The following is a 27,917-nucleotide window of genomic DNA, read 5'->3' on the forward strand; positions in this document are numbered from 1 at the left end:
GTCTTTGTTTTGGCGGCTGTCATTTGTAACTTATATTGGATTGAATAAATCATGTTGAATCGTTTCCGTTGGTGTGCATCCTTTCCTTCTTTTCCTATGGTCTTCGGTGGCGAGCCGTGGCTAGCACCCAGAACATGCGGATTGCACCGATTTGATCACCTGGAGCGCGTTCTTTCCTCTTGAACTTTGCTGTGTGTAGGATACAGCATCAGAGCTACTATGATTTTTGCAGTAACCAACAACCCTCCTGCAGATTCATTAGAGATAACTTATTGAAATTGTGTTTAAAAAATAAAAAAACGTTCAGGTCAGAGCATGCCCCTTTATATACAATGTTACAGTTCTTAGTCATTAATAAATACATATGAGTACAATATCGCAAATGCCTCTCCAGTGTAATACCATGACGCGCGTCTGGATGAATGTCAGATGAAGAAGTCCGCAGGGCTACAAGCATTTGCTCGCGTGCTCTTTCATTCCAGCTCAGGATTATACGTCATCAAATATTCTGCTGTTTGATTTAGACATTGATAAATAGCGTCCGGCTGGCTGATATCTACGAAACACGAAATAAAAAAAGACAGCAAAGTCAAATGGTTGAGCCAAATATTGAAGAGGAACTTTCCCCGCACCGGGTTTTGGTGTGAACCGGCCCTGAATGTAAGTGATGTCACACCTTCTATTGTCATATCACCTTGTGTTATAGATGGTTTGGGTAAGTCAGGGCTCAGAAGCTGGACTCAATTGTTGGATGGTGGCTGCAATAAAACACATGTACTCTCATGACCTGTACACACAACCGTTTTTTCCGTCGGAATAAACTCGGTCACACCAAATTCCGACTGTCAAGAACGCGGTGATGAAAAACACTACGACGAGCTGAGAATAATGAAGTCCAATGCTTCCAAGCATGCGTCGACTTGATTCTGAGCATGCGTGGTTTTTAGTGCGTTGGAATACCATACAGACGAACAGATTTTCCGATAGGAATTTTTTTCTGACGGAAAAATAGAGAACATGTCCATCGGAATTTCGGACGGTGCACGATTGGGCATACACACGGTCTGGATATCCGATGAAAAGCTCCCATCAGACTTTTTCCATCAGAAATTCCGACCGTGTGTACAGGGCATACGAGAATTGCTGGTACTTTAACCACTTGCCTCCCGCCTTATGCAAAAAGACGTTGGGGCAAAGTGGTTTCAATATCCTGAGTGGACGTCATATGACGTCCTCAGGATATTGAGCCGCTGCGCGCCCCCGGGGGCGCGCATCGCGGCGATCGTTGTTGCAGGGTGTCAGTCTGACACCCTGCAACACCGATCTAGGTAAAGAGTCTCAGACGGAGACTCTTTACCACGTGATCAGCGGTGTCCAATCACGGCTAATCACGATGTAAACAGGAAAAGCCGGTAATCGGCTTTTCCTCACTCGCGTCTTTCAGACGCGAGTAGAGGAGAGCCGATCGGCTGCTCCTCTGACAGGGGGGGGGTTTGTGCTGATCGATTATCAGCACAGCCCCCCCAAGGATGCCCACACTGGACCACCAGGGATGCCACTAGACCACCAGGGATGCCCACCACAGGTATGCCACCCTAGACCACTAGGGATGACAATCACAAATGGATGCCAATCAGTACCCACAATGAATGCCAATCAGTGCGCATCACTGATTGGCAGGCATTGTTTGGCACTGATTGGCATCCATTAGTACAACACATACTATTAGTACATTTGTGCCACCTATCAGTGCCCATCCATGCCGCCTATCAGTGCCGCATATTAGTGCCCATCAATACCACCACATCAGTGCCACCTCATCAGTGCCGCCTTATCAGTGCCCGTCAGTGCAGTACCATCAGTGCCCATCAGTGAAGGAGAAAACATACTTATTTACAATGTTTTACAACTAAAAAAAAAACTTTTTTATTTCTAAATTTTCAGTAATTTTTTTATTTATTTTTTGCAGAACATAAAAATCCCAGGGGTGATCAAATACCACCAAAAGAAAGCTCTATTTGTGGGAACAAAATGATAAAAATTTAGTTTGGGTACAGAGTAGCATGACCGCGCAATTGTCATTCAAAGTGCAACAGCGCTGAAAGCTAAAAATTGGTCTACACACTACACACTCATGAGGCCAAGTGTGTGGCATTCTAGGTTGGCATTCCACCATTGGATCGTCCAGGTCTGACATTTAACCCATCAGTGCCCCAGTCAGCTCTGCAGCCAATGTGGTAATACTACTGTTTTCATCATCCTCTTCACAAATAAAGTACAGTGGAACCTCGGATTGCAAGTATCGTGGTAAACTTGCGTTTCGCAATACGGTTTGCGAGTGTTATCTTGCGAAACAAACAGGATTCAAACCAAAGCGGTGTGCAGTACCGCGTTTGACCGGAGGTTGGAGGGGGGGGGCGCGGGAGTCGGATGGCGCAGTTCAGAAATGATCGGAAAGACTTGGAAATATGCCGTTCCCGAGGTCAGCTGAGCTGTCTTCGGGCCTTTTCGTGTGTTTCCGAGGCTCTCCGGCGTCTCCCGACCTCTGGCCTCATGCAGTATTGCATGGCATCGAAGTCAATGCGGAACAAATTATTTTCGTTTCCATTAACTTCAATGGGGAAACTCACTTTAATATGCGAGTACTTTGGATTACGAGCATTCTCAGGGAACGGATTATGCTCGTAATTCGAGGTTCCACTGTACCAGCAATTCTCTGAGAGTACATGTGGTTTATTGCAGCCACCATCCAAAAGTTGAGTCCAGCTTCTGAGCTCTAACTAACCCAAACTATCTATAGCATTCCAGTATTTAATCCCATGACCATAGACAGTAGCACAGCCTAGCAGCGCTTACTATCCAATTGGGTGTATCACCTGTGATCAGTGCCTCAAACCTTTTTTTCTGTCTTTTTATATCACTTTGTGCGCCTCCTTGGCTTCTAGTCTCATGACAACACAAGGCTGCAGATGACCCAATCCACAATACAAACCGCCATCTACCGCCCAGCCTGAGCAAACCGTCCCAAAAGCTGTTTTTCCACAGAACTTCCAATAGCTCACCTGCTTCCAGACTCAGACTCCAATGGGTCATCTGTAAAATTTTCTGCATTAAAATCCTGCGGTTCAATATCCTGAAGGAGTTCAATTCGATCCCTCTCTGTTCGGTTGTTCTGTCTTGTGTACTTTGATGCTGTGAAAAGTAAAAAAAATATGGCCATTAATGGAAACAATTCTTGAGAGTAAAAGCAATAGAAGAGACAATAAAAACAGAATACAGAAACCACATGATGGATTTCTTTATCAGAACAGCTAGCAGGGAAATTCCTAACAGAGATCTCACAATCTGGTGGTCCGATATAACACGGGAATGGTAGGCATTGATGAAAATACACAATGGATATCTCTGGGGGTGCATCTAGACCAGGGGGGTAGGCAACCTTGGCACTCCAGTTGTGGCGAAATTACAAATCCCATCATGCCTCTGCCTCCAGGAGTCATACCTGTGATTGTCAGGGTCTTGCACTGTCTCATGGGACTTGTAGTTTCACCACAGCTGAAGGGCCAAGGTTGCCTACCCCTGAGCTAGACTCTGCAACAAATGGAACACACTACAAAGACTCCCATGTAAAGAAATGGGGCATTTCAAAGAATAAAGGTGCAACCTCCCAGGGCACCAAGTTGTAACCGAGGCTTCAGCCTCCTATCTGGAAGATGCAACCCCCAAATGAGAGGTAACCTTTTACTTAGGGCCTTATGTACCAACACATCCTTATTATTTCACCATAATCACCAATCAGATTCAAACTTTCAGGGACGATCTGATGGTGAGAACAAAGTCCCTAGTAATAACTGGACTGAGGGTAGGGAATAAGACTACTATGGATATTACTACAGAGGGCTTTGGTGTCCCTCAACAGATAATACAAGTTGATATCGGACAGCACGGTAATGGCACATATCTACTATAAGCAACATCTCATTAAAGTGTATATAAACACTTACCACAAGCATATTTGCTTCTTTTTGGTCTGTTAGGTATATGATTAAACAGGTTTTGTAATAGCTGCTCAATAAATGCAAAAATATAACTGTTGATCCTGCCAGAAATCTTGAGCTGGTAACTTTAATGTGCAGTTCCACCCTATTTTTTAACTTCAGCCCCAGTTGTTGCTGATCGCTATGTCATTAATGTTAGGAATTTGTTTTTTTCTTAAAGTATTACTAAACCCACAACAGTAAAATCAGTGGGGTAGATTCAGGTAGCTTTGCGCTTTTCTTACGGAGGCACAGCGTACCGTTTTGCTGCTGCGCCTCCGTAAATTACCTGCGCTACGCTTGATTCACGGAGCAGTAGCTCCGTAATTTGCGTGAGCGCTCCGGAAAACTGCCCGGCGTAAGCGCGTGTAATTTAAATGATCCCATAGGGCGCATGGATCATTTAAATTAGGCGCGTTCCCGGGCCGAGCGTAGTTCGCATGCTCCATCGGGAAACTTTCCCGACGTGCATTGCGGCAAATGACGTCGCAAGGATGTCATTTGCTTCAAAGTGAACGTAAATGGCGTCCAGCGCCATTCACGATTCACTTACGCAAACGACGTTAAATTTTAAATTTGCGACGCGGGAACGACGGGTATACGTAGCATTGGCTGCCTCTGCTAATAGCAGGAGCAGCCTTACGCGGAACCCGACAAACGGAAACAACGTAAACTGCATACTATACGCTGACCACTACGGGAACGCCCCCTAGCGGCCATCGTAAGAATGCAGCCTACGATACGACGGCATAAGGAGCCTTATGCCAGTCATATCTTAGGCTGCAGTCGGCGTATCGAGGTTCCTGAATCAGGAGCATTCGAGGCGCCGGCGCAAGTAAGCAATTGCGCTGCGTAACTATGGTTACGCAGATGCAATTGCTACCTGAATCTACCCCAGTGTGTATATGCAGAATAGCATGCTTGGTATACTCACTGTGGGGCTTAATGGGTTAATCCTCTGCTTCGTGTAAAAAGGCTGTTCTATCCTAGATGCACAGATCCGCCCCTCTCCTGCAATTTCGACCTTGGAAAGAACAGGCAAGGTAGCCAACCTCAACCTGCACATGCTCAGCTGTATCTTTTATGATGGAGAGAACAGTTTCTTGTTCTCAGAGCTAGCCAGGTCACATGATATTGACATCAGAAATGTGGTCGTGTAAACAGACAGTAGTGAAAAACTCCACCTTCCTGAACTCTCAGCACTGGAGAAACTCTGCAGTTTATCGCTGAATGTGGTATACAGATCATCCAAAAAGGAATATAGTGGCAGTTATTTTAATGTAAAAAGAAGATTTATAAGCTGTGGGCTGTAGGAGGATGAACTATTTTCATATTAATGGGTTAAGTAACACTTTAAGGTTTAGTACTTGTAGGGTTAATAAAGACCTCCACTTCGGTCCTACCGTACATCATACCTTTCCACCCATTGGCTCCTGGTATACAAGTGTCATCAATCCCAGGAGTCGATTGGCGGATTAATGGACAGGTTGCCATAACAAAAGTGGGAACTTCCTCTGACACCGCCATTGCTATGGCAGCCTGCAATACACAGAGTGTGCCACACTTTTTTTACACTGCCCATGTGTGAGATCGGGAGGTGCATGCTGGGTAGCCAGCTGCACCCTATCCCTGAAGAAACTCTGAGCGGGCTACACTCAAGATGAGAGCTTACATGATACAGAGGGTGCAGTGAATACATTAGATTTATAAACAACTAAAACTATGACATATACAGCATATGCAGAATAATAAAAAATTTAAAGTGTTAAAGCTCCGCTTTAAAGCGGAGTTCCACCCAAAAATGGAACTTCCGCTTATCCCACTCCTCACCCCCTTACATGCCACATTTGGCATGTAATTTTTTTGGGGGGGGAGTGGGGGCTTCAGGAGAAGGGGACTTCCTGTCCCACTTCCTCCTTCCGCCGAGGGGCTGCAAAGGCGATTAAGCTTAATCGCCTTTTGGCAGCCCCTCTCTATAGGCGATCGCCTAGGACACATGACAGGTCCTAGGCGATCGCCTGTCCAATCAAACAGCGCAGCGCCGGGCCGCGCACGCACGGGCAGTGCCGCTCGCGCATGCACAGTGGGTGCCCGGCCGTGAAGCCGAAAGCTGTCACGGCCCGGGTGCCCACAGTGACAATGAAGACGCCGGCTGGGGAGGGGGGGAGAGGAGCGGAGCCCCGGCCGATGCGTCGCTGGAATAGGTAAGTGTCTGTTTATTAAAAGCCAGCAGCTACACTTTTTGTAGCTGCTGACTTTTAATAAACATAAATATTGGCTGGAACTCCCCTTTAACACTGTCTGTGCGGACTCAGCATTCCTAACAGTTTTCTGTGGACTACAAAACAGCTCCCCCTATATTATGTAGATCAGAGGAGAGAGTTGTTCTGTAGTCTTGTCCTAGGATGACAATGATCCTCCTCCACAGATACAGTAAAGTAAGTGAGCGTTGCCACCCTAGGACAGGAAAGAATTTACTGGCAGCACAACCGGGTAAAAATAAAGGGAAAAAACCTGAACAAAAAAAGAATACAGCAACATCTGAAGACAGATAAACGGCATATTACATTTTTATTCTTGGATTTGGACACTTTAAAGTCTTACAATGTAATAATATCAGTGGCATAGAAAGGCTGGTAATTCCTCAGTTTCACAATATTCATTGACAGTTCTACTCACATCGGTTGGTGGTCATCTCAGTGTATGTGGGCTCCTTCTGTTCAGTGCTGACATTTCTGTTCCGGCTGGAATCCTCCCTGTTGGTGGCATAGCGCTCCTTCCATTCCTGCAATACAAGACCGGTCAGAGAGAAGAATGATCGGCCTCTATATGGACAGTATAGGAACTCTGCCCTGCTCTAAAACAAAATGAAGAAGCAACACTGGATGTTTTGGCCATAGCAGCCAATCAGAATGCAACTACTTTTAATCTATTTAACCACTTGCCTACTGGAGCAATTAAAAAAAAAAGGTCACATACATGATAGAATTCTGCATTTTTGCTAGAAATTTACTTAAAACACCCAAACATTATCTAATTTCTGAGAGCAGAGGCCTTAGAGAATAAAATGATTGCAATTTTTAATGTCACACAATATAAGCACAGACCTTTATCAAAGTCAATTTTCCAGAAAAAGTTCACTTAAATGAATTTTAGAGCACACAAACACAACATAATACAACATTTTTGGGTAAAATCTACAATATGATGTTGCATCGAGTAAAAAGATACCAAACATGTCAAGCTTTAAAACTGTGCACGTTTGTGAAATGGCAACAAACTTTGGTACCTAAAAATTTCCATAGGCAACACTTTAAAACCTGTTACAAGTTATCATATGCGCGTGGGACCTATGTGCACATTAGCATGTGAGAATGGGGGGGGGGCAGGGGTGCTTTTAAAAAAAAAAAAAAATTATTTAATCACGTCTGAACCGGCCATCGCACTTATACTGCGGCAGGGTGGCCCGGCTGCGCAAACTGACACACCTGTACATGGAGTCGTGCATTAGATATAGCAGACATGCGCCGCGGGTCCAGAGGCCCCGATGTCCGCCGGCCACCAGCGATCGCGGTGAGGAGAGGCAGAACGGGGATCTGCCTATGTAAACAAGGCAGATCCCCATCCTGAGAGGAGAGGGAGAGAGAGGGGGGAAAGGGAAAGGGGGAGAGAGGGGGGAGAGAGAGAGAGAGAGAGAGAGAGAGAGAGAGAGAGAGAGAGATGGGGGAGAGAGAGGGGGGTGGGGGGGGAGAGAGGGGGATGGGGGGGGAGAGAGGGGATGGGGGAGAGAGAGAGAGAGAGAGAGAGAGAGAGAGAGAGAGAGAGAGAGAGAGAGAGAGAGAGAGAGAGAGAGAGAGAGAGAGAGAGAGAGAGAGAGAGAGAGAGAGAGAGAGAGAGATGTTCCTAGTGATCAGGAACAGCAATCTCTCTTTATTTCCAATGAGTGCACCCGACCCCCCCCCCCCCCACAGTTAGAAAGCACCTCCACACCACTAGTGTTACCCCTTCCCTGCCAGTGTCATTTATACAGTGACCAGTGCATTTTTTAAGCACTGATCACTGTTTTGGTGTCAATGGTCACCCAAAAAGTGCCACTTGAGGTCAGATTTGTCTGCCGCAATGTCGCAGTCCCACAAAAAAAAAAAGAAAAAAAAAATCGCTGATCCCTGCCATTACTAGTAAATACAATTAAAGTAAAAAAAATTCCATAAAGCTATCCCCTATTTTGTAGACGCTATAACTTTTGCGCAAACCAATCAATATACGCTTATTTTTTACCAAAAATATGTAGCAGAATACATATTGGCTTAAACTGATGAATTCTCCTTCACTGATGGGCACTGATGAGGCTGCACTAACGGGCACTGATGAGGCAGTACTGATTGGCACTGATAGGCGGCACTGGTGGGTGGCACTGACAGGCAACACAGATGGGCACAAAGTGCCATCCCTAATGGGCAATGATTTCCATCCCTGGTGGCCATCCTTGCTGGCCATCCCTTCTGGCCATGGGTGGGCATCCCTAATGGTCTTGGGTGGGTTGCACTGATGATCAGTGCAAACCCCCCCCCCCCCCCCCCCCCATCAGGAGAGCAGCCGATTGGCTCTTCTCTAATCACATCTGTCAGCAAGAGTAGAGGGTGCAGCCATAATCCTGGTATAACCACTTACTGCCCAGGACTTTTATATTCATGTGCTAGGCAGCAAACAGTTAAAAAGGGACATGTTTATTATAAACATTGTATTATTACCAATCCTGAATCTGCCTAGATGTGTGTTATATTGAAAAAATAACAAACATGTTATTCTTACCTGCTCTGTGCAGTGATTATGCACAGAGCAGCCCAGATCCTCCTCTTCTCGGGTCCCTCTTCAGTGCTCCTGGCCCCTCCCTCGTGCCCCCACACCAAGCAGCTTACTATGGGGGCACATGAGCCGAGCCGCTGCTCTGTGTGTCCATTAAGTCCCTGTTCGGCCCTGCCCCCTCTCGCTCCTCATTGGCTCACGGACTTTGATTGACAGCAGCACTGGCACTGCGCTAATGTCTCAGCCAACAAGAAGGGAAAGCACCAGGCAGCCGAGTCTCTCCTGCAACATTGCTGGATCGAAATGGGGCTCAGGTAAGTATTGGGGGGGGGGGGTAGTTAAGATAAAAACCTTCTGACTTTACAACCACTTTAACCTATGATCAAGTAGCTACAGTAGGATATCACAAAAACAATTACAGATGTTGCACAATAATAGTTTTTCAAAAATAAAAACTATTAAAATGTAATGAACTAACTGAGCACACGTGTTTATATTTAGTATATCATCGATATAACTGGTAATTTTCTGTTCCGGTTTTCATGGTTGGGCTCTCCTGCCATCCCCGTAACCACTTAGAAAACCATAAAAACTTAAAAACAAACCAAGATGACGCACCCGCCTGCGAGTTTCACCATCTTCATGCCTCTGACGTTTCCTCTTTTCTAAAGTAGAAAGACAAAAAGTATAAATCTGTAAATTCCTATGAAGGATAATGAAAGACTTCTAGTTTAAACATAGATTAAACATTCCTAAAATGTAAACCCCAGGAGTGAGCTTCTCTTATTTGTTCCTCTTTGGTCAGTTTAATAAACCTTTGGAAGGGTTTTGTTATATCTGTTTCATAAAAAATAACAAAAAAAACACAACTATCCTGTCAAAATCTCAGGTCTGTCTTGTGTCCTCTGCTCACTTCTTGTGTAATTTCAAAATGCCCTCCTCCCATATTTCATCTTAGACTACACAATACTTTCCTTTTTGTGCTGTAGATCTGACAATGGGAGTGGTTAATTTGTTTAGCAAAAAACAACTGGGCAGGGCTTACACCACTCAGTTCACAATAAATGTTGTGTTGGCAGCCTATAACAGGAAATTAAGAGCTGTGTGTATTAGGGGGGTCGACCGATTATCAGAGCAGACGATTATTAGGGCCAATGGGCCAGATTCACAGAAGAGATACGACGGCGTATCTCCTGATACACCGTCGTATCTATGCGGCTGATTCATAGAATCAGTTCCGCATAGATAGCCCTAAGATCCGACAGGTGTAATTGACTTACACCGTCGGATCTTCGGCCGCCGCTGGGTGGAGTTCGCGTAGTTTTCCTGCGTCGGGTATGCTAATGAGCATTTACGGCGATCCACGACGGTTTTCGCGTTCGTTACATCGTCGCTAGTAATTTTTTCCCGTCGCAAAGTTAAGCCTCGTTTTACATGCCTTAACTTTACACAAGCCATGTTAAAGTATGGCCGTCGTTCCCGCTTCGAATTTTAAATTTTTATTTTTTTGCGTAAGACGTCCGGGGATACGAAAGTACGTTACGCACATCGCCGTTCAAAAAAATGACGTCACTTCGCGCAAAGCACGGCTGGAATTTCCTAACGGAGCATGCGCAGTACGTCCGGTGCGGGAGCTCGCCTAATTTAAATGGTACACGCCCCATTTGAATTGGGCGGGCTTGCGCCGGACGTGTTTACGATACACCGCCGCAAGTGCTTTGTGAATCAGGCACTTACGCTGAAAACTTGCGGCGGTGTAACGTAAACGGGATACGTTACACCGCCGCTAGTGTACGTGAATCTGGCCCAATATTCGCAAATTTTCAAATAAATCGGTATCTGTCAGAAACTTACCGATATTGTGTGCAGTTTATAGGTATTTATGTCATGTTTCTATGTTTTAGGAAGCTATTTAAAGGGGAGTTCCAGGCATTTTTCATGTTTATTAAAAGTCAGCAGCTACAAAAAGTGTAGCTGCTGGCTTTTAATAAACACACACTCACCTGCTCCACGTTCCAGCGACGCGCCGACCGGAGCTCCTCCCCTCTCCCACCCTATCCAGCCGGCGTCCTCATTGCTACTGTGGGCACCCGGCCGTGACAGCTTTCGGCTTCACGACCGGGCACTCACTGCGCATGCGCGAGCGGCGCTGCGTTTTCTGATTGGACAGGCTATCTCGCCTGGGAACTCTCACGTGTCCCAGGCGATCGCCTACAGGGAGGGGCCGCCAAAAGGCGATATGACGTATCGCCTTAGCGGCCCCTCGGCGGAAGGAGGAAGTGGGACAGGATGTCCTACTTCTCCTGAAGCCCCCACTCCCCCCCCCCCCCAAAAAGAATTACATGCCAAATGTGGCATGTAAGGGGGCGAGGAGTGGATTAAGCGGAAGTTCCACTTTTGGGTGGAACTCCGCTTTAATAAGTTATTATTTTTCAAGTACTTTATTTTTCACAGTTGTTTACTTTTAATATTTAAAATCATAATAAATGTTCAGTTTATACCAAATTTGTGTAGAAATGGTGTTGATTTTTCAAAACTTTAAAATGTACAGAATATCGGTACCCGCTATTGGCCTGAAAGGCGGCCGAAAATCGGTATCGGCCTTGAAAAAACAATATCAGTTGACCCCTAGTGTGTAGATCAACAGGCATTGTTCTGTACTCCTAGGGACTTCAGATGGATAAAACACTGGGAAATATATTGCGGAAATGTAAGGCATTTTTTTTTGGCTTTAACATACAGCGGAGAAAATAGTTATTTGATCTCCTGCAGATTTTGTAAGTTTGCCCACTTACAAAAAAATAAAGGGTCTATCATTTTTTATCATGGGTGTATTTTAAATGATAGAGGCACAACCAAAAATCCAGAAAAAAACACATGGTATAAATTGAGTTGCAGTTCAGTGAGTAATATAAGTATTTGGGGCCAGATTCACAGCGGAGATACGACGGAGTATCTCAGATACTCCGTCGTATCTCTCAGAGTATCTATGCGACTGATTCATAGAACCAGTTATGCATAGATAACCCTAAGATCCGACAGGTGTAATTGTTTTACACTGTCGGATCTTAGGATGCAATACCGCGGCCGCCGCTGGGGGGAGTTTGCGTCGTAAACCAGCGTCGGGTATGCAAATTAGGAGTTACGGCGATCCACAACGTTTTTTCTCGTTCGCTACGTCGCTGCTAGTCTAGTTTCCTGTCGCAAAGTTAGTCGTCGTTTTGGGTGCCTTAACTTTACACAGCACACGTATGTGCTGTATAAAGTATGGCCGTCGTTCCCGCGTCGAAATTAAAAAATTCAAGTCGTTTGCGCGGGCTTACGCCGGAGGCCGCCAGCGTAGGTTTTTATTGCAAGTGCTTTGTGAATCAGGCACTTGCGATGAAAACTTGCGGCGGTGTAACGTATCTACGATACGTTACGCCGCCGCTAGTTTACGTGAATCTGGCCCTTGGTTCCCAAGCAGAACATGACTTAGTACTTGGTGGAGAAACCCTTGTTGGCAAGCACAGAAGTAAGATGTTTCTTGTAGATGGTGACCAGGTTTGCACACATCTCAGGAAGGATTTTGGTCCACTCTTCTTTACAGATCTTCTCTAAATCCCTAACGTTTCTTGGCTGTCGGTTGGCAACTTAAAGTTTTAGCTCCCTCCATACATTTTCTATAGGATTAAGGTTTGGAGACTGGCAAGGCCACTTCATGATCTTAATGTGCTTATTTCTTTGGCCGCTCCTTAGTTGGCTTGGTGATATGTTTTGGGGCATTATCATGCTGAAAGCTCCATCCATTATCCCATCTTCAGTGTTCTGGCTGAGGGAAGAAGGTTCTCATCCAAGATTTTACAATACAGGCAGTCCCCTAGTTACAAACATCCAACTTACAAATGGAGGGAGGCAACAGGAAGTGAGAGGAAATCTACCCCAAGGAAAGGGAATTTACTCCTATAATGCCGCATACACACGATCGGTTTGTCTAATGAAAAACGGTCTGATGGACTGTTTTCATCAGACTAACCGATCGTGTGTGGGCCCCATCGGTTTTTTAACCATCGGCTAAAAAAATAGGAACTTGTTTTAAAATTATCTGATGGTTAACTAACAGATGGTCAAAAAAAACGATCGTTTGTAGGCACATCCATCGGTTAAAAATCCACGCATGCTCAGACTAAATTAGGGGACGGGAGCGCTCATTCTGGTAAAACTAGCGTTCTTTATGGAGATAGCACATTCATCGCGCTGTAACAGACAGAAAAGCGCGAATCGTCTTTTACTAACACAAAATCAGCTAAAGCAGCCCCAAGGGTGGCGCCATTGGATTTGAACTTCCCCTTTATAGTCTCCTCTGACCGCAACACTTTCTCCCGATCCGTCTCTGAATCATTTAGATGTTCATTGGCAAACCTCAGACGGACCTGTACTTGTGCCTTCTCGAGGAGGGGGACCTTGCGGGCGCGGCAGGATTTCAATCCATTGCAGTGTATTGTGTTATCAATAGTTTGTTTGGCGACTGTGGTCCCAACTGACTTGAGATCATTCTCAAGTTCCTCCCGTTTAGTTCTGGGCTGATCCCTCACTTTTCTCATGATCATCCTTACCCCATGAGGCAAAATCATGCACAGAGCTCCAGACCAAGGTCAATTGATGGTTCTTTTGTATTTCTTCCATTTGCGAATAATCGTTCCAACAGTTGTCTCCTTCTCACCAAGCTTTTTTTCGGATGGTCTCGTACCAATTCCAACCTTGTGCAGGTCTACAATCTTGTCCCTGAGGTCCTTTGGCAGCTCTTTGGTCTTGCCCTGATGTTGAGGTTTGAATGGAAGAAAGATTCTGTGGACAGGTGTGTTTTATACACATAACCAGTTGTCATTAGGAGAACCTTCCTAAATTGACAGGACTTCGGTGTACCACATTATCACATACTGTAGCCAGACTGTTGGGTCCAGAATTATTGTTGGTTGGCAGGAGATCAAATACTTATAAAATTGAGTTTAGTGAGTAAAATAACATTTGTATCATGTTTTTTTTTTTTTTTTGGATTTTTGGTTGATATTCTCTCTCCGTCAATTAAAATACACCTAAAATAAAAATTATAGACCCTTCATTTACTTGTAAGTGGGCAAACTTACAAAATCTGCAGGGGATCAAATAATACATTTTTGCTACTGTATGCTTTAATTCAGTGGTCTCCAAACTGCGGCCCTTTGCTTGCCTTTATCCGGCCCTTGGGGCACTATCCCTCCCACTGAAACGAGACACTATTCTGCCATCTGACACCGACAATGGAGCACCATTTCTCCCACTGACACCACTAATGGGGCACTCATCCTCCCTATAACAGCAATGGGGCACTCATCCTCCCCCTAATACCAGATGTTTACTCCCACCGACGCCAGGAAATGTTTTACTCCCGCTGGCCAAAGTCCGGCCCTCCAAGAGTCTGAAGGACAATAAACCAGCCCTTTGTTTAACCACTTCCCGCCCAAGGACATCATAAGACGTCCTGGACTTTCAGTGGGGATATCTGAATGATGCCTGCAGCTACAGGCATCATTCAGATATCCATCTCTTCAGCCGACGAATCCCTGCACCATAAGAACGATCATAGCGGCAGTTCCACCGCCATCCGGTGCTTCTCCGGGCTCTCCTTTGCCATCGGAGACCCGGAGAAACGATCCGCCGGCGTCCGATGGAAACCATAGAGTAGACTGGTGACCAGATGGTCACCAGTCATCTCTATGATCGTCGGAGGCCCGGGCGCGATGTTATGACGTCACGCCCGGGTCCTGGAATGTAAACACTGCCGCAATCGCGGCTGAAAGCATTAGATCGGTGAATTTTTTTTCACGATCTAATGCTTTCCAGCCTGGAGGAGAGATGTGGGGTCTGTTTGACCCTGCATCTCTCCATAAAGAGTACCTGTCACGAACCATTCCTATTACAAGGGATGTTTACATTCCTTGTAATAGGAATAAAAGTGATAAAAAAAAAAATGACCAAAAAAGTAAAATAAAAAATAAAATAATACATTTTTCTTTTTTTTTTAAACGCCCCTATCCCCGGTAGCTCGCGTTTAGAAGCGAACACACACGTAAGTCCCGCCCACATATGTAAACGCCGTTCAAACCACACATGTGAGGTATCGCCGCGTGCGTTAGAGCGCCAGCAACAATTCTAGCACTCTAGTACTCTGTAACTCTAAATTTGTAACTTGTAAAAAAAAAATAAGCGACGCCTATGGAGATTTTTAAGTACTGACGTTTGGCGCCATTCCATGAGTGTGCGCAATTTTAAAGCGTGACATGTTAGGTATCTATTTACTCGGCGTAACTTCATCTTTCACATTATACAAAAAAATTGGGCTAACTTTACTGTTTTGTTATTTTTTAATTCACAAAACTGTTTTTTTCCCCAAAAAAAGGCGTTTGAAAAATTATTGCGCAAATACGGTGCGAGATAAAAAGTTGCAATGGCCGGCATTTTATTCCCTAGGGTGTCTGCTAAAAAAACATATATAGTGTTTGGGGGGTTCTGAGTAATTTTCTAACAAAAAAATTATGATTTATGCATGTAGGAGAGAAGTGCCAAAATAGGCCCGGTATGGAAGTGGTAAAATGTTTGGAGACCCCTGTTTTAATTGAATGTTCTTGTATTTTAAATGTCAGACGAGCCACAATATTTGTGTTTGTCAGATGCTGGAGATTTAAATGTAGATTACTTCTTAGCCTCAAGTCACATTATGAACTGCACCGTATTCCTGTTCAATTCACATGTGATTCAGTACAATGCAATTTGTGCACAGTCATTTAGACTGAGCTCAAACCTCACCGTATCGCACCAAAGTCGTGCATGCAGCAGTTTTGGAAATGCACTGCACACAGATCTAATGGTAATTTTGTACCGTGTGATCTGGTGCCGGCAAAACACACAGCATTTGCGACCTGCATTTGGAGCATTGTTAAGATTGCACCGACACCCTCTGCGGATGGCAAGGGCAGTGCGATTTGAATGCGGTGAGGGAAATGTGCACGGATCGTGGGGTTTCCCGCACCACATTATTGTGAACCTAGGCTTAGGAAACATGTTGATGTCAATTGGTCAGATATGTAGATTTTACAGCTTTCTTAAAATAAGAGAACCTACCTCTTCTGATCAACTCTTTCCCTTCATCGGTCAGGTCGGAGGTCATGTCGTTATCCCCCATAAACTGCTGGAAGCCCAGTAAATTTAAGCAGCGAGTACCCAAACTAACAAGAGAATACAGAGAAGTAATCAGACTATACAGCATAATATGTAAAACACACAGTATGTGAACCATTGGTATTGTAAAAAAAAAACATTTAATTTAAAAAAGGAATTAAAAGCAAAAATGTTTTCTTATTCGGGACGTCAGCCTTGAACTGTATCTATTCTGTTTGTTGCACACCCTCATGTTATCGGTTATACTGTGGTTGTATGTAATGATATGTATGCACCTTTTTGTTATAATAAAGTTGTTTTAAAAAAAAAAAGCAAAAATGTTTGTGGTCTGTGCGCATATTTTTTATTATATACACACACACACACACACACACACACACACACACACATATATATATATATATATATATATATATATATATATATATATATATATATATACACACACACACATACAGTATCTCACAAAAGTCAGTACACCCCTCACATTTTTGTAATTATTTGATTCTATCTTTTCATGTGACACCACTGAAGAAATGACACTTTGCTACAATGTAAAGTAGTGAGTGTACAGCTCGTATAACGGTGTAAATTTGCTGTCCCCTCAAAATAACTCAACACACAGCCATTAATGTCTAAACCGCAGGCAAGTAGCTTTTACAGTAGTGAACCCTCTATGTAGTTTAAGGTTAAACCCATTTTCTTGCCGACCGCCGCACGACCATTTACATCAACAACATGGTACGGGCAGGCAGATTGGCGTAGAGGTACGTCCCTTTAAATCTGCCATCCAGCGGGCGCGCGCACGCCGCCTGCCTTGCGAGTGCGGTTTGCGGGTCCCGGAAACTTGATGTTCCCGGGCGGCCCGCAATTGCGGACGGCAAGGGCAGAACAGGGGGATGCCTCTGTAAACAATTCATTCCCCTATTTTGCCTAGTGACACTGTCACTGATGACCGTTCGCCGTGATCAGAAACGGTCATCAGTGACATGTCACGTGTAGGCACGCCCCCCCCAACAGTAAGAATCACTTCCTAGGAAACACTTAACCCCTGCAGCGCCACCTAGTGATTAACCCCTTCACTACCAGTGTCATTTTTAAAGTAATCAGAGCATTTTTATAGCACTGATCGCTGTAAAAATGACAATGTCCCAAAATGGTGTCAAAAGTGTCCGATGTGTCCGCCATAATGTTGCAGTCACGATAAAAATCGCTGATCCCTACCATAACTAGTAAAAAAAATAATTAATAAAAATGCCATAAAACAAAACAGTTCCCTATTTTGTAGACGCTATAACTTTTGCACAAACCAATCAAACGATTATTGCGATTTTTTTTACCAAAAATATGTAGAAGAATACATATGGGCCTAAACTGTGGGAAAAAAAAGTATTTTTTGATATTTTTGGTGAGATTTATTATAGCAAAAAGTAAAAAATACCGCAGAGGTGATCAAATACCACCAAAAGAAATCTCTATTTGTGGGGAAAAAAAGGACGTACATTTTGTTTGGGAGCCACGTCGCACGGCTGCACAATTGTCAGTTAAAGCGATGCAGTGCCAAATCGCAAAAAGTGGCCCGGTCTTTGACCACAAAAAATGGTCGGGGGCTGAAGCAGTTAATGTGCCACGTCTCTTGTTAACCACTTAAGCCCCGGACCTTTAGGCAGCTAAAGGCCCAGGCCAGGTTTCGTGATTCGGCACTGCGTCGCTTTAACAGACAATTGCGCGGTCATGCGACGTGGCTCCCAAACAAAGTTGACGTCCTTTTTTTCCCACAAATAGAGCTTTCTTTTGGTGGTATTTGATCACCTCTGCGGTTTTTATTTTTTGCGCTATAAACAAAAATAGAGCGACAGTTTTGAAACAAATTCAATATTTTTTACTTTTTTCTCTAATAAATATCCCCCAAAAATATATAAAAAACATTTTTTTTCCCTCAGTTTAGGCCGATACGTATTCTTCTACCTATTTTTGGTAAAAAAAATCGCAATAAGCGTTTATCGGTTGGTTTGCGCAAAATTTATAGCGTTTACTAAATAGGGGATAGTTTTATTGCATTTTTATAAAAAAAAATTTTTTTACTGCTAATGGCGACGATCAGCGATTTTTTTCGTGACTACGACATTATGGCGGACACTTCGGACAATTTTGACAAATTTTTGGGACCATTGTCATTTTCACAGCAAAAAATGCATTTAAATTGCATTGTTTATTGTAAAAATGACAGTTGCAGTTTGGGAGTTAACCACAGGGGGCGCTGAAGGGGTTATGTTTCACCTAGTGTGTGTTTACAACTGTAGGGGGGTGTGGCTGTAGGAGTGACATCATCAATTGTGTCTCCCTATAAAGGGGATGACGATCGATGCAGCCGCCACAGTGAAGCACGGGGAAGCCTTTTTTACACGCTGCTCTCCCCGTTCTTCAGTTCCGGGGACCGATCGCGGGACCCCAGCGGCGATCGGGTCCTGGTGCTTCGGACCGGGTGGCGGGCGCACGCCCGCGACCCACGGCTGGGTAGATGTACAGGACGTGCCGGTACGTCCATCTGCCCAGCCGTGCCATTCTGTGGACGTATATGTACAGGCGGCGGTCGTTAAGTGGTTAAACTCCCTTCCGTGAAAAAGTTTTATCCCTACTGTGGGGTCACCAGTACGGTGTTTGTAAATTGAAATCGTATCCCCTCTCAAGCGTCTCTTCTCCAGAGAGAACAAGTTCAATACAGGAGGAATCAGAGGGCCCTGCTCTTTGGAGCTTACATTCAAAAAGAAAGGATTGTGAACACAGAATCATAAAAAAAAAAAGAAAAAAGGATCATGGATCTCCGAATGATACAACAAATCCCAGTGCTAATCATATGATACAACTAGATAGTAATGTGCATCGCTTACTTGAAATACGTGGCAATACAGAGGATGACGACCAGCATGGGGTAATAGATATAAAAGACATCAGCAATAAGTGGCAGAACCTTTAAAGATCCCATAATCTATAAAAGGAGAGAAAAGCCATTTAGGGACAAAGCAGTGTTATCGTGTATGTGTTGTAATGATAGGATGACGTACTTACGGAAGTGTAGGCAGTCTGCTCTGAATTCTGGTGAGAAATGGATCCATCCATATGAGTCAGACCCAGGAAATTCAGACACAGCGGAGGAGTCAAACGGCAGAACAACCTGCGGAATAGAAACCATTAATAAAAAAAATAAAAGGCAGCAAAAAGAGAGTATTATGACTCTATTGTAATTAGAGGCTTCTAAAAACACTTGGTCTGATTTAATATAACAGGTGACATTTTCTAACCTACTCTTATGGCCCCTTTCACACGATTGGACCGTTCAGGTCCACCTGTCATATTTGACGACGGACCTGAACGGCCGCTCCATACATCTCTATGGAGCTTCGGATGTCAGCGGAGACATGTCCCGATCTGCTAAAATCAGTCGGATGGTGATACGTCGCCATCCGTCCATGGCGGATCGGGTGAGATCTGATGAAAAGGGACGTGCTGTCCCTTTTCATCAGATCTCTCCATAGGAGACAGCGGCGCTGCACAAGCCCCTCCCCGCTCAGTGAGCAGAGAGAGACTTGTCATCCGCCTGCTCAACGGAGATCAACGGAGAGATCTCTCGCTGAGCTGTCAGACTCCGCTGAGACAAGGTCCACGTAGTGTGAAAGGGGCCTACAAATCTGATTGGTTAGCAGTAGAGCTGCACTGTACAATAAGGCCCCTTTCACATGGGGCGGATCAGTAATGATCCGCCCCGTGAACCTCCGCTTGCTCAGCGGGGATCGTTCCGTCGATCCCCTCTGAGCTGGGCGGATGACAGGGCGGTCCCCGCACACTGTGCAGGGACCGCCTTGTCTTTTCTCCGCTCTCCCCTATGGGGGGGATCAGATTACCACGGACCGTCTGTCCGTGTTCACCCGATCCGCCAGAAGGATGGAAAAGTTATTTCCTCCGTCACACTTTGGCGGATCGGATGTCAGCGGGCATGTCACCGCTGACATCCGTGGCACCATAGAGGAGCACCCGTTCAGGTCCGCCTAAAAAACTGGCAGGCGGACCTGAACGGTCCGCCCGTGTGAAAGAGCCCTAATCGTGAAGAATCGAAATCCCAATATTTTTCCCTTCCCGATCTTCAAAACAACATGTCACGATCATTCTAACAAGTGCAGAGAGTTCTCACAGCTGGAAAAACAAAATCCCGGCAGCCTGCCAAGTTTTAATACAAACACCCAAATAAGTACAAAGGCCCAGATTCTCAAAGGGCTTACGACGGCGCAACGCCATTTACGCCGTCGTAAGTCCTAATCTGGGCCGTCGTATCTATGCGACTGATTCTTAGAATCAGTTACGCATAGATATCCATTAGATCCGACAGGCGTAAGGCTCTTACGCCGTCGGATCTTAACTGCAATTGTTTTTTTGCCCGCTAGGTGGCGCCTCCGTAGATTTTCCCGTCGAGTATGCAAATTAGCTAGATACGCGAATTCCCGAACGTACGCGCGGCCAACGCAGTAAAGTTACGACGTTTACGTTAGGATTTTCCGGCGTAAAGTTGCCCCTGCTATATGAGGGGCAACCAATGTTAAGTATGGCCGCCGTTCCCGCGTCGAAATTTAAAAATTTACGTTGTTTGCGTAAGTTGTCCGTGAATGGGGCTGGACACCATTTACGTTCACGTCGAAACCAATGACGTTGTTGCGACGTCATTTGGATCAATGCACCCTGGGAAATTTTATGGACGGCGCATGCGCAGTACGTTCGGCGTGGGAACGCGCTTAATTTAAATGCTACACGCCCCCTACCCGCCTATTTTGAATTAGGCGGGCTTGCGCCTGGGTGATTTACGCTACGCCGCCGCAACTTTACAGGCAAGTTCTTTGTGAATAAAGCACTTGCCTGTAAAACTTGCGGCGGCGGAACGTAAATGAGATACGTTACGCCCGCCCTAAGTTATGCCATTCTACGAGAATCTGGGCCAAAGTATCTTTTTGTTCTTTTATCAAAAGGAAAGAACTCCGTCTGTGTAGATGAAGGAAGTTTAACCATTTAAAGACCAAACCTTTTCTGACATTTGTTGCTTAAGTAAAAAAATCATTATTTTCTGCTAGAAAATTACTTGGAATATCCAAACATGATATATTTTTTTTTTATCAGACCCAAAGAATAAAATTGTGGTTGTAGCAATATATATAAAAAAAAAAATACACTTTAATGAATTAAAAAAAAAAACCTAAACAGCGAAGTTAGCCCATTTTTTTTGTGAAATGTGAAAGATGATGTTACGCCGCAAGAATCGTAAGAGAATCCTGATCTTTATTCTAAGCAAAAAAATTCATTTTAGTCAGAATCATGCAGCTCTAGCTAGCAGTAAAAATACAATGGAAGCTTGGAATCATTGATGTAGAGAACTATTCTAGTGATCTCCACTTACTTCCAGGGCCTGTGCCGAGCGGCCTGCCTGATGCATTGTGAACACAGAAGGTCGCCACCTAGGCATGGGCACCAATCAGAGAATACTTTACATTCTCTGAATGAATGCACAACTTTCCCTTTTTGGATGATATGGAGAGGCGGGGCATCCATGCTTTCCAACTTGTCCAATCAGAGAGCACTGTGCATCCATTTAGAAAATGCAAAGCATTTACTGAATGGTGTCCATGCTGATCGGCCGACCTCCTGTGTCCACAATCCAGAAAAGCAGCTGCTCGGCACAGAACCCGGAAGCAAGTGCAAATCATTGGATTAGTGGTGCCTACTTCAGTGATTTCCATCTGGCGGGGGGGGGGGGGGGGGGGGGGTATCAGCCAGGTAAGGTGTATACATAGTTATATTGATCAGACCTGGATTGATGCAACTATGGAAAAATTCACCATGCCTTGAATTCCTTTTTAAGCTGCAAGAACACCTTAGAGCAGGGGTGGCAAACTCAAATTCATCGGGGGGCGCATTAGCAGTATGGTGGCCCTCAAAGGGCCGGTTGTATCTATAAGAGTGTATAATGTGACCTCTATTTATTATGGGATGGAATGAGATGGGATGGGGTATGGTGGGGTGGGGTGAGATGGGATGGGGTACCTGACATGCATGGACCTACCTGACATACATAGACTTCACCTACCCGACATACTGACCTCACCTACCTGACCTACATGGACCTACCTGACATACACTGACCTACATGGACCTACCTGACACACATGGACCTACCTGACATACACTGACCTACACTGACCTACATGGACCTACCTGACATACACTGACCTACCTAACATACATGGACCTACCTGAAATACACTGACCTCACCTACCTGACATACACTGACCTCACCAACCTCACCTACCTGACATGCAGCCAGCCAGAAAGGAGAGCCCCCCGTCCGAGCCGGGATCTTTGCAGTGCATGGTATGGACTGGAGGAGGCTTGTAATTGCCGCCTTGTGGAGTCTGCGGCGCCTATGATGGACGTCACACGTCCCGCGGTCCGGGGATTGGATCTCCGGGACGTCAATCATAGGAGCTGCAGGCTCCAGAAGGTGGGACCTAGGCAGCCGACGCCGCCGGGTGTACCAAGATGGCCGAGCGCTCCGGCGCTAGGCCGAAGCCACGGCCTTTCCTGAGGCCGAGGCAGCGGTGCGCTCCGCGGATCGACCCGTTCGGATCACGGATGCGCGGGCCACATGGCAAGGTCTGGCGGGCCGGATTCGGCCCGCGGGCCTTGTGTTTGCCACCCCTGCCTTAGAGGTTGAATTTTTTAGTTAAAACAACAAACAACAAGCTTTGAACCTGTTTAGTGACAGTTCATGCTGCCCCACCCCCACAAAAAGATGATGATTTTTGACATATTTTTTGCCGACTTTTGGGGCAGGGACGTATGAAATCAGCAGGCCCGTGCGCAAGATTTTGGTGGGACCTTCCTGAGATACAAATGAAATCCTGTGTATCCGGACTAAGGGTCTGTTTATACCAGAATGCTGTGAGGGAATCCTGCGTTTTGTGTGCACTCCCATAGCGATCTGTAGTGGGTGTCAACTTAACCTTTTTACACTTTGCCTCCTGGCACATACGATCCAAAAACTCCTGATTGCTTGCAGCGATCGCAAGCTTTCGCTTAGACGCCGGTAACTGTGAAGGGGGTGCTCAGGGCGTGCGCTCTCGGCACAGCGCTACTGATCGCAATTCATTCAAATATGTGACCTCTCTTCTGCCAAGGCCCAGGCACAGAGAAGCCACATATTTGTGTGTGGCCGGTGCCAAGGGATTAACTACTTAACCCCCGGACCATATTGCAGGTCAAAGACCAGAGTACTTTTTGCGATTCAGCACTGCGTCGCTTTAACTGACAATTGCGCGGTCGTGCGACGTGGCTCCCAAACAAAATTGGCGTCCTTTTTTCCCCACAAATAGAGCTTTCTTTTGGTGGTATTTGATCACCTCTGCGGTTTTTAGTTTTTGCGCTATAAACAAAAATAGAGCGACAATTTTGAAAAAAAAAAAATATTTTTTACTTTTTGCTGTAATAAATATCCCCCAAAAATATATAAAAAAACAATTTTTTTCCTCAGTTTAGGCCGATACGTATTCTTCTACATATTTTTCGTAAAAGAAAATCGCAATAAGCGTTTATTGATTGGTTTGCGCAAAAGTTATAGCGTTTACAAAATAGGGGGTATTTTTTTACTAGTAATGGCAGCGATCAGCGATTTTTTTCGGTACTGCGACATTATGGCGGACACTTGACACATTTTTGGGACCATTGCCATTTTTATAGCAATCAGTGCTATAAAAATGCATTGGATTACTATAAAAATGCCACTGGCAGTGAAGGGGTTAACACTAGGGGGCAGGGAAGGGGTTAAGTATGTCCCTGGGTGTGTTCTAACTGTGGGGGGGGTGGCCTCACTAGGGGAAATCACTGATCTTCTGTTCATACGTTGTATGAACGGAGGATCAGCATTTCCCCCCCTGACAGGACCGGGAGCTGTGTGTTTACACACACACAGCTCCCGGTCCCCGCTCTGTAATGAGCGATCGCGTGTGCCCGGCGGCGATCGCGCCCACCGGGCATGGGAGTCGGGGGCGCGCGCGCGCCCCTAGGAGCCTGTGAGAGAGCCGACGTAGAGCTACGGGCTCTTGCGCAGGAGAGCCAACCTGCCTGCAGCAGGTCGGCAAGTAGTTAATGACTACCCAAATGCAGGGTTTGCCTGCACCAGAATGTATGATCAGCAGTACCATGCGATCCAGTTGCTGTGCGTTCTGTAAAGTAGCGCATGCACAGCTCTTGGTGCAGACCGACATGGTTTCAGCCCATTCAAATGAAAGGGCTGAAATCGCACAGCACCTGGAAGGCATGTGAATTGCAAAGGAACGCAGAGCATGTTCCTATGTGATTTGTGGTGTGAACCAGTCCTGAGTCTTGGAGCCAGGGCCGCCGATAGGCCAGTACAACTGGCCCTGTTGTACTGGGCCCGGTCAGGAGAGGGGGCCCAGGCAATCTGCACAGAGACCGAATTGATGCAGAATAATAAAAAAATTATTCTCATCAACCGACCTCATCCCCCCTTCCGACTTTTCATTTAGGGGCTGAAGGAGGGACTAGGGGCGGGATCAGGGGTGGGGCTGAAGGGGCCCCATGCATTTTATCAGCGCCCCTGCTTGGAGCCCATTGCTGAAAAAAAAAGAGATTTTTAATACAGCTTACCTGTAAAATCTTTTTCTTGGAGTACATCACGGGACACAGAGCGGCATTCATTACTATATGGGTTATATGGAGTACCTTCAGGTGTAGACACTGGCAATCTCAAACAGGAAATGCCCCTCCCTATATAACCCCCTCCCATAGGAGGAGTACCTCAGTTTTGTAGCAAGCAGTATGCCTCCCAAAATGGTCCTCAAAAAAGAGGGGTGGGAGCTCTGTGTCCCGTGATGTACTCCAAGAAAAAGATTTTACAGGTAAGCTGTATTAAAAATCTCTTTTTCTTTATCGTACATCACGGGACACAGAGCGGCATTCATTACTATATGGGATGTCCCAAAGCAATGCTTACAATGAGGGGAGGGAGAACATCTCCAAGACAAAAGGATTTAATTTAGAGATATACTCAAATCATAATAAATCCAACTTAGTTGAGAAAAATAAAAATTTTAAATTTAACTCGAACAAGAGGAGCCCCCGGAATCCGAGGGTCTCAAACTGCAGCCTGCAGCACTGCCTGCCCGAAGGCAGTATCAGTATTCCTTCTTACGTCCAACTTGTAGAATTTTGTAAACGTGTGGACAGAAGACCAGGTTGCCGCCTTGCAAACTTGAGCCATAGAGATCTGGTGGTGTGCTGCCCAGGAGGCGCCCATGGCTCTAGTAGAATGAGCCTTTAATGATACTGGAGGAGGCAACCCTTTCAAGCCGTAGGCCTGAGTGATTAATTGCTTAATCCACCTAGAAATGGTGGACTTTGCAGCTGCCTGCCCCTTCTTGGGCCCATCCGGTAGAATGAACAACACATCTGTCTTCCGGATCTTCTTTGTAGCTTTAAGATAGGCCTTCATGGCCCTGACAATATCCAAGGTATGCAGCAACCCTTCCTTTCTGGAAGTAGGTTTAGGGAAGAAGGATGGTAATACCAAATCCTGGTTCAAATGAAAACTGGATATGACCTTCGGAAGGAAGGAAGGATGAGGGCGGAGAACGACCCTGTCCTTATGAAAAACAAGATATGGTTCCTTACAGGATAAGGCTGCCAGCTCCGAAACTCTTCTTGCGGAAACTATGGCAACCAAAAATACTAACTTCCTTGTCAGTAGAACCAAAGGAATATCAGCCAACGGCTCAAACGGTTGTTTCTGTAAACTTGACAGAACAAGATTTAAATCCCACGGACAAAGCGGGGATTTAACTGGAGGTCTAATACGTAAGACCCCTTGAAGGAAGGTCTTAACCAGCGAGTGGGTGGCCAGCGGCCGCTGAAACCACACTGACAGAGCAGAAATCTGTCCTTTGATTGTGCTTAATGCCAATCCTTTATCCACTCCTAGCTGGAGAAAACTTAATACTCTATCGATGGTAAATTTGCGAGAAAGCCATCGCTTGGACTCACACCAGCCTACATAGGCCTTCCAGACCCTGTAATAAATCACCCTAGAGACCGGTTTCCTGGCTCTGATTAGGGTAGAGATTACTTTCTGAGACAGACCTCTACCCCTGAGAATCAGGGATTCAGCTTCCAGGCCGTCAAATTTAGATGCCGTAAGGCAGGGTGGAGGATCGGACCTTGCGATAGCAGGTCTGGCCGTAGAGGAAGAGTCCACGGGTCTCCCACTACCATCCTTAAGATTAGTGAGTACCATGCTCTTCTGGGCCATGCTGGAGCTACCAGGATGACTGGTATGTGCTCCACCCGGATCCTGCGCAGCAGGCGGGGTAGTAACTGGAGCGGGGGAAACGCATAAAGAAGTTTGAACTGATGCCAAGGGCAAACCAACGCATCGGTTCCGCAGGCCATCGGATCCCTTGAGCGGGACATGAACCTGTCTAGTTTCTTGTTGAGTCTCGATGCCATGATATCCACATCCGGCACTCCCCATCTTTGGCAGAGTGCTTGAAAGACTAGTGGATGCAGAGACCATTCCCCCGGCCATAGAGTCTGGCGGCTTAAGAAGTCCGCCTGAAAGTTGTCCACTCCTGGAATGAATATTGCCGATATGCAGGGCACATGAGCCTCTGCCCATAGAAGAATCAAGCTCACCTCTCTCTGAGCGGCTTGACTCCTGGTTCCCCCTTGGTGATCTATGTATGCCACGGCCGTGGCATTGTCTGATTGAATTCTCACCGGGAACCCCTGCAATTTTGACGTCCAAGCCCTGAGGGCTAGTCGAGCAGCTCTGAGCTCCAAGATGTTGATGGGCAACTGCTTCTCTGGCTTTGCCCAAGTACCTTGGCGAGTGCAACCATCCAAAATTGCTCCCCAGCCCGTCAGGCTGGCGTCTGTGGTCACTATCTTCCAAGCCACTGGGCTGAAAGACCTCCCCTTCAGTAGATTCTGAGGGTCTAACCACCAACACAGACTTTGTCGGACTCTTGATGAGAGCGGCAACGGGATATCCAAGGCCTGTGGCCTTCTGCTCCATGCTGACAGGATGGCTGCCTGTAGGATGCGAGTGTGGCTCTGGGCGTATGGTACCGCCTCGAATGTGGCCACCATCTTGCCTAGTAACCTCATACATAGGCGAATAGTCGGTTCTTTCTTGCTTAGAACCAGTAGGATTAATTCCTTGATGGCTTTTACCTTCCTCAGAGGTAGGAACACTCCTTGTTGTTCTGTGTCTAATCTCATGCCGAGATATTCCAACTGCTTTGTGGGCTGGAAAGCTGACTTTTCTCGATTTAGGACCCAGCCGAACCTCTCGAGGTATTGGACCGTGAGGGCCACTGCTCGCTCCAAGCCGGGAGACGAGTGATCTATGACTAGGAGGTCGTCCAGGTATGCTAGGATCGTGACCCCTTGGATCCTTAGTTTGGCTAGGATTGGAGCTAGGACCTTCGTGAACACCCGGGGGGCCGTAGCCAACCCGAAGGGAAGCGCCACGAATTGGAAGTGACGCGAAGCCACCATGAAGCGTAGATATCTTTGATGTGGCTGATAAATTGGAACATGAAGGTAGGCATCCTTTATGTCTATGGACGCCATGAAGTCGTCCTTCTGGAGTGTGGCAGCTGCTGACCGCACGGATTCCATCCGAAATGAGCGGATCTTTAGATATGCATTTACCATCTTTAGGTCCAAAATTGGCCTGACATCTCCATTGGATTTTGGGATGATGAATAGGTTGGAGTAGAAACCCAGCCCCTGTTCCAGGACTGGTACCTCTACTATTA

The 27,917-nt window shown here is 45.9% G+C and overlaps 1 protein-coding gene across 1 annotated transcript in view; it reads right to left on the reverse strand.

The window, feature by feature from the left end:
• Positions 1-302: 302 nt before the first annotated feature.
• Positions 303-27,917, reverse strand: part of LMBRD2 (LMBR1 domain containing 2) — a 133,701-nt gene continuing 106,086 nt past the window's right edge. The window contains exons 13-19 of the mRNA XM_040338362.1: positions 19,110-19,215; positions 18,932-19,029; positions 15,984-16,087; positions 9,462-9,508; positions 6,717-6,822; positions 3,063-3,192; positions 303-556 (exon numbers count right to left, since the gene is read on the reverse strand). Coding sequence (XP_040194296.1) covers positions 490-556; positions 3,063-3,192; positions 6,717-6,822; positions 9,462-9,508; positions 15,984-16,087; positions 18,932-19,029; positions 19,110-19,215 — 658 coding nt within the window. The 3' untranslated portion in view covers positions 303-489. The remainder of the gene's footprint in view (positions 557-3,062; positions 3,193-6,716; positions 6,823-9,461; positions 9,509-15,983; positions 16,088-18,931; positions 19,030-19,109; positions 19,216-27,917) is intronic.

This window comes from Rana temporaria, chromosome 1 (assembly GCF_905171775.1).
Source record: "Rana temporaria chromosome 1, aRanTem1.1, whole genome shotgun sequence".
NCBI classification, from domain to species: Eukaryota; Metazoa; Chordata; class Amphibia; order Anura; family Ranidae; genus Rana; species Rana temporaria.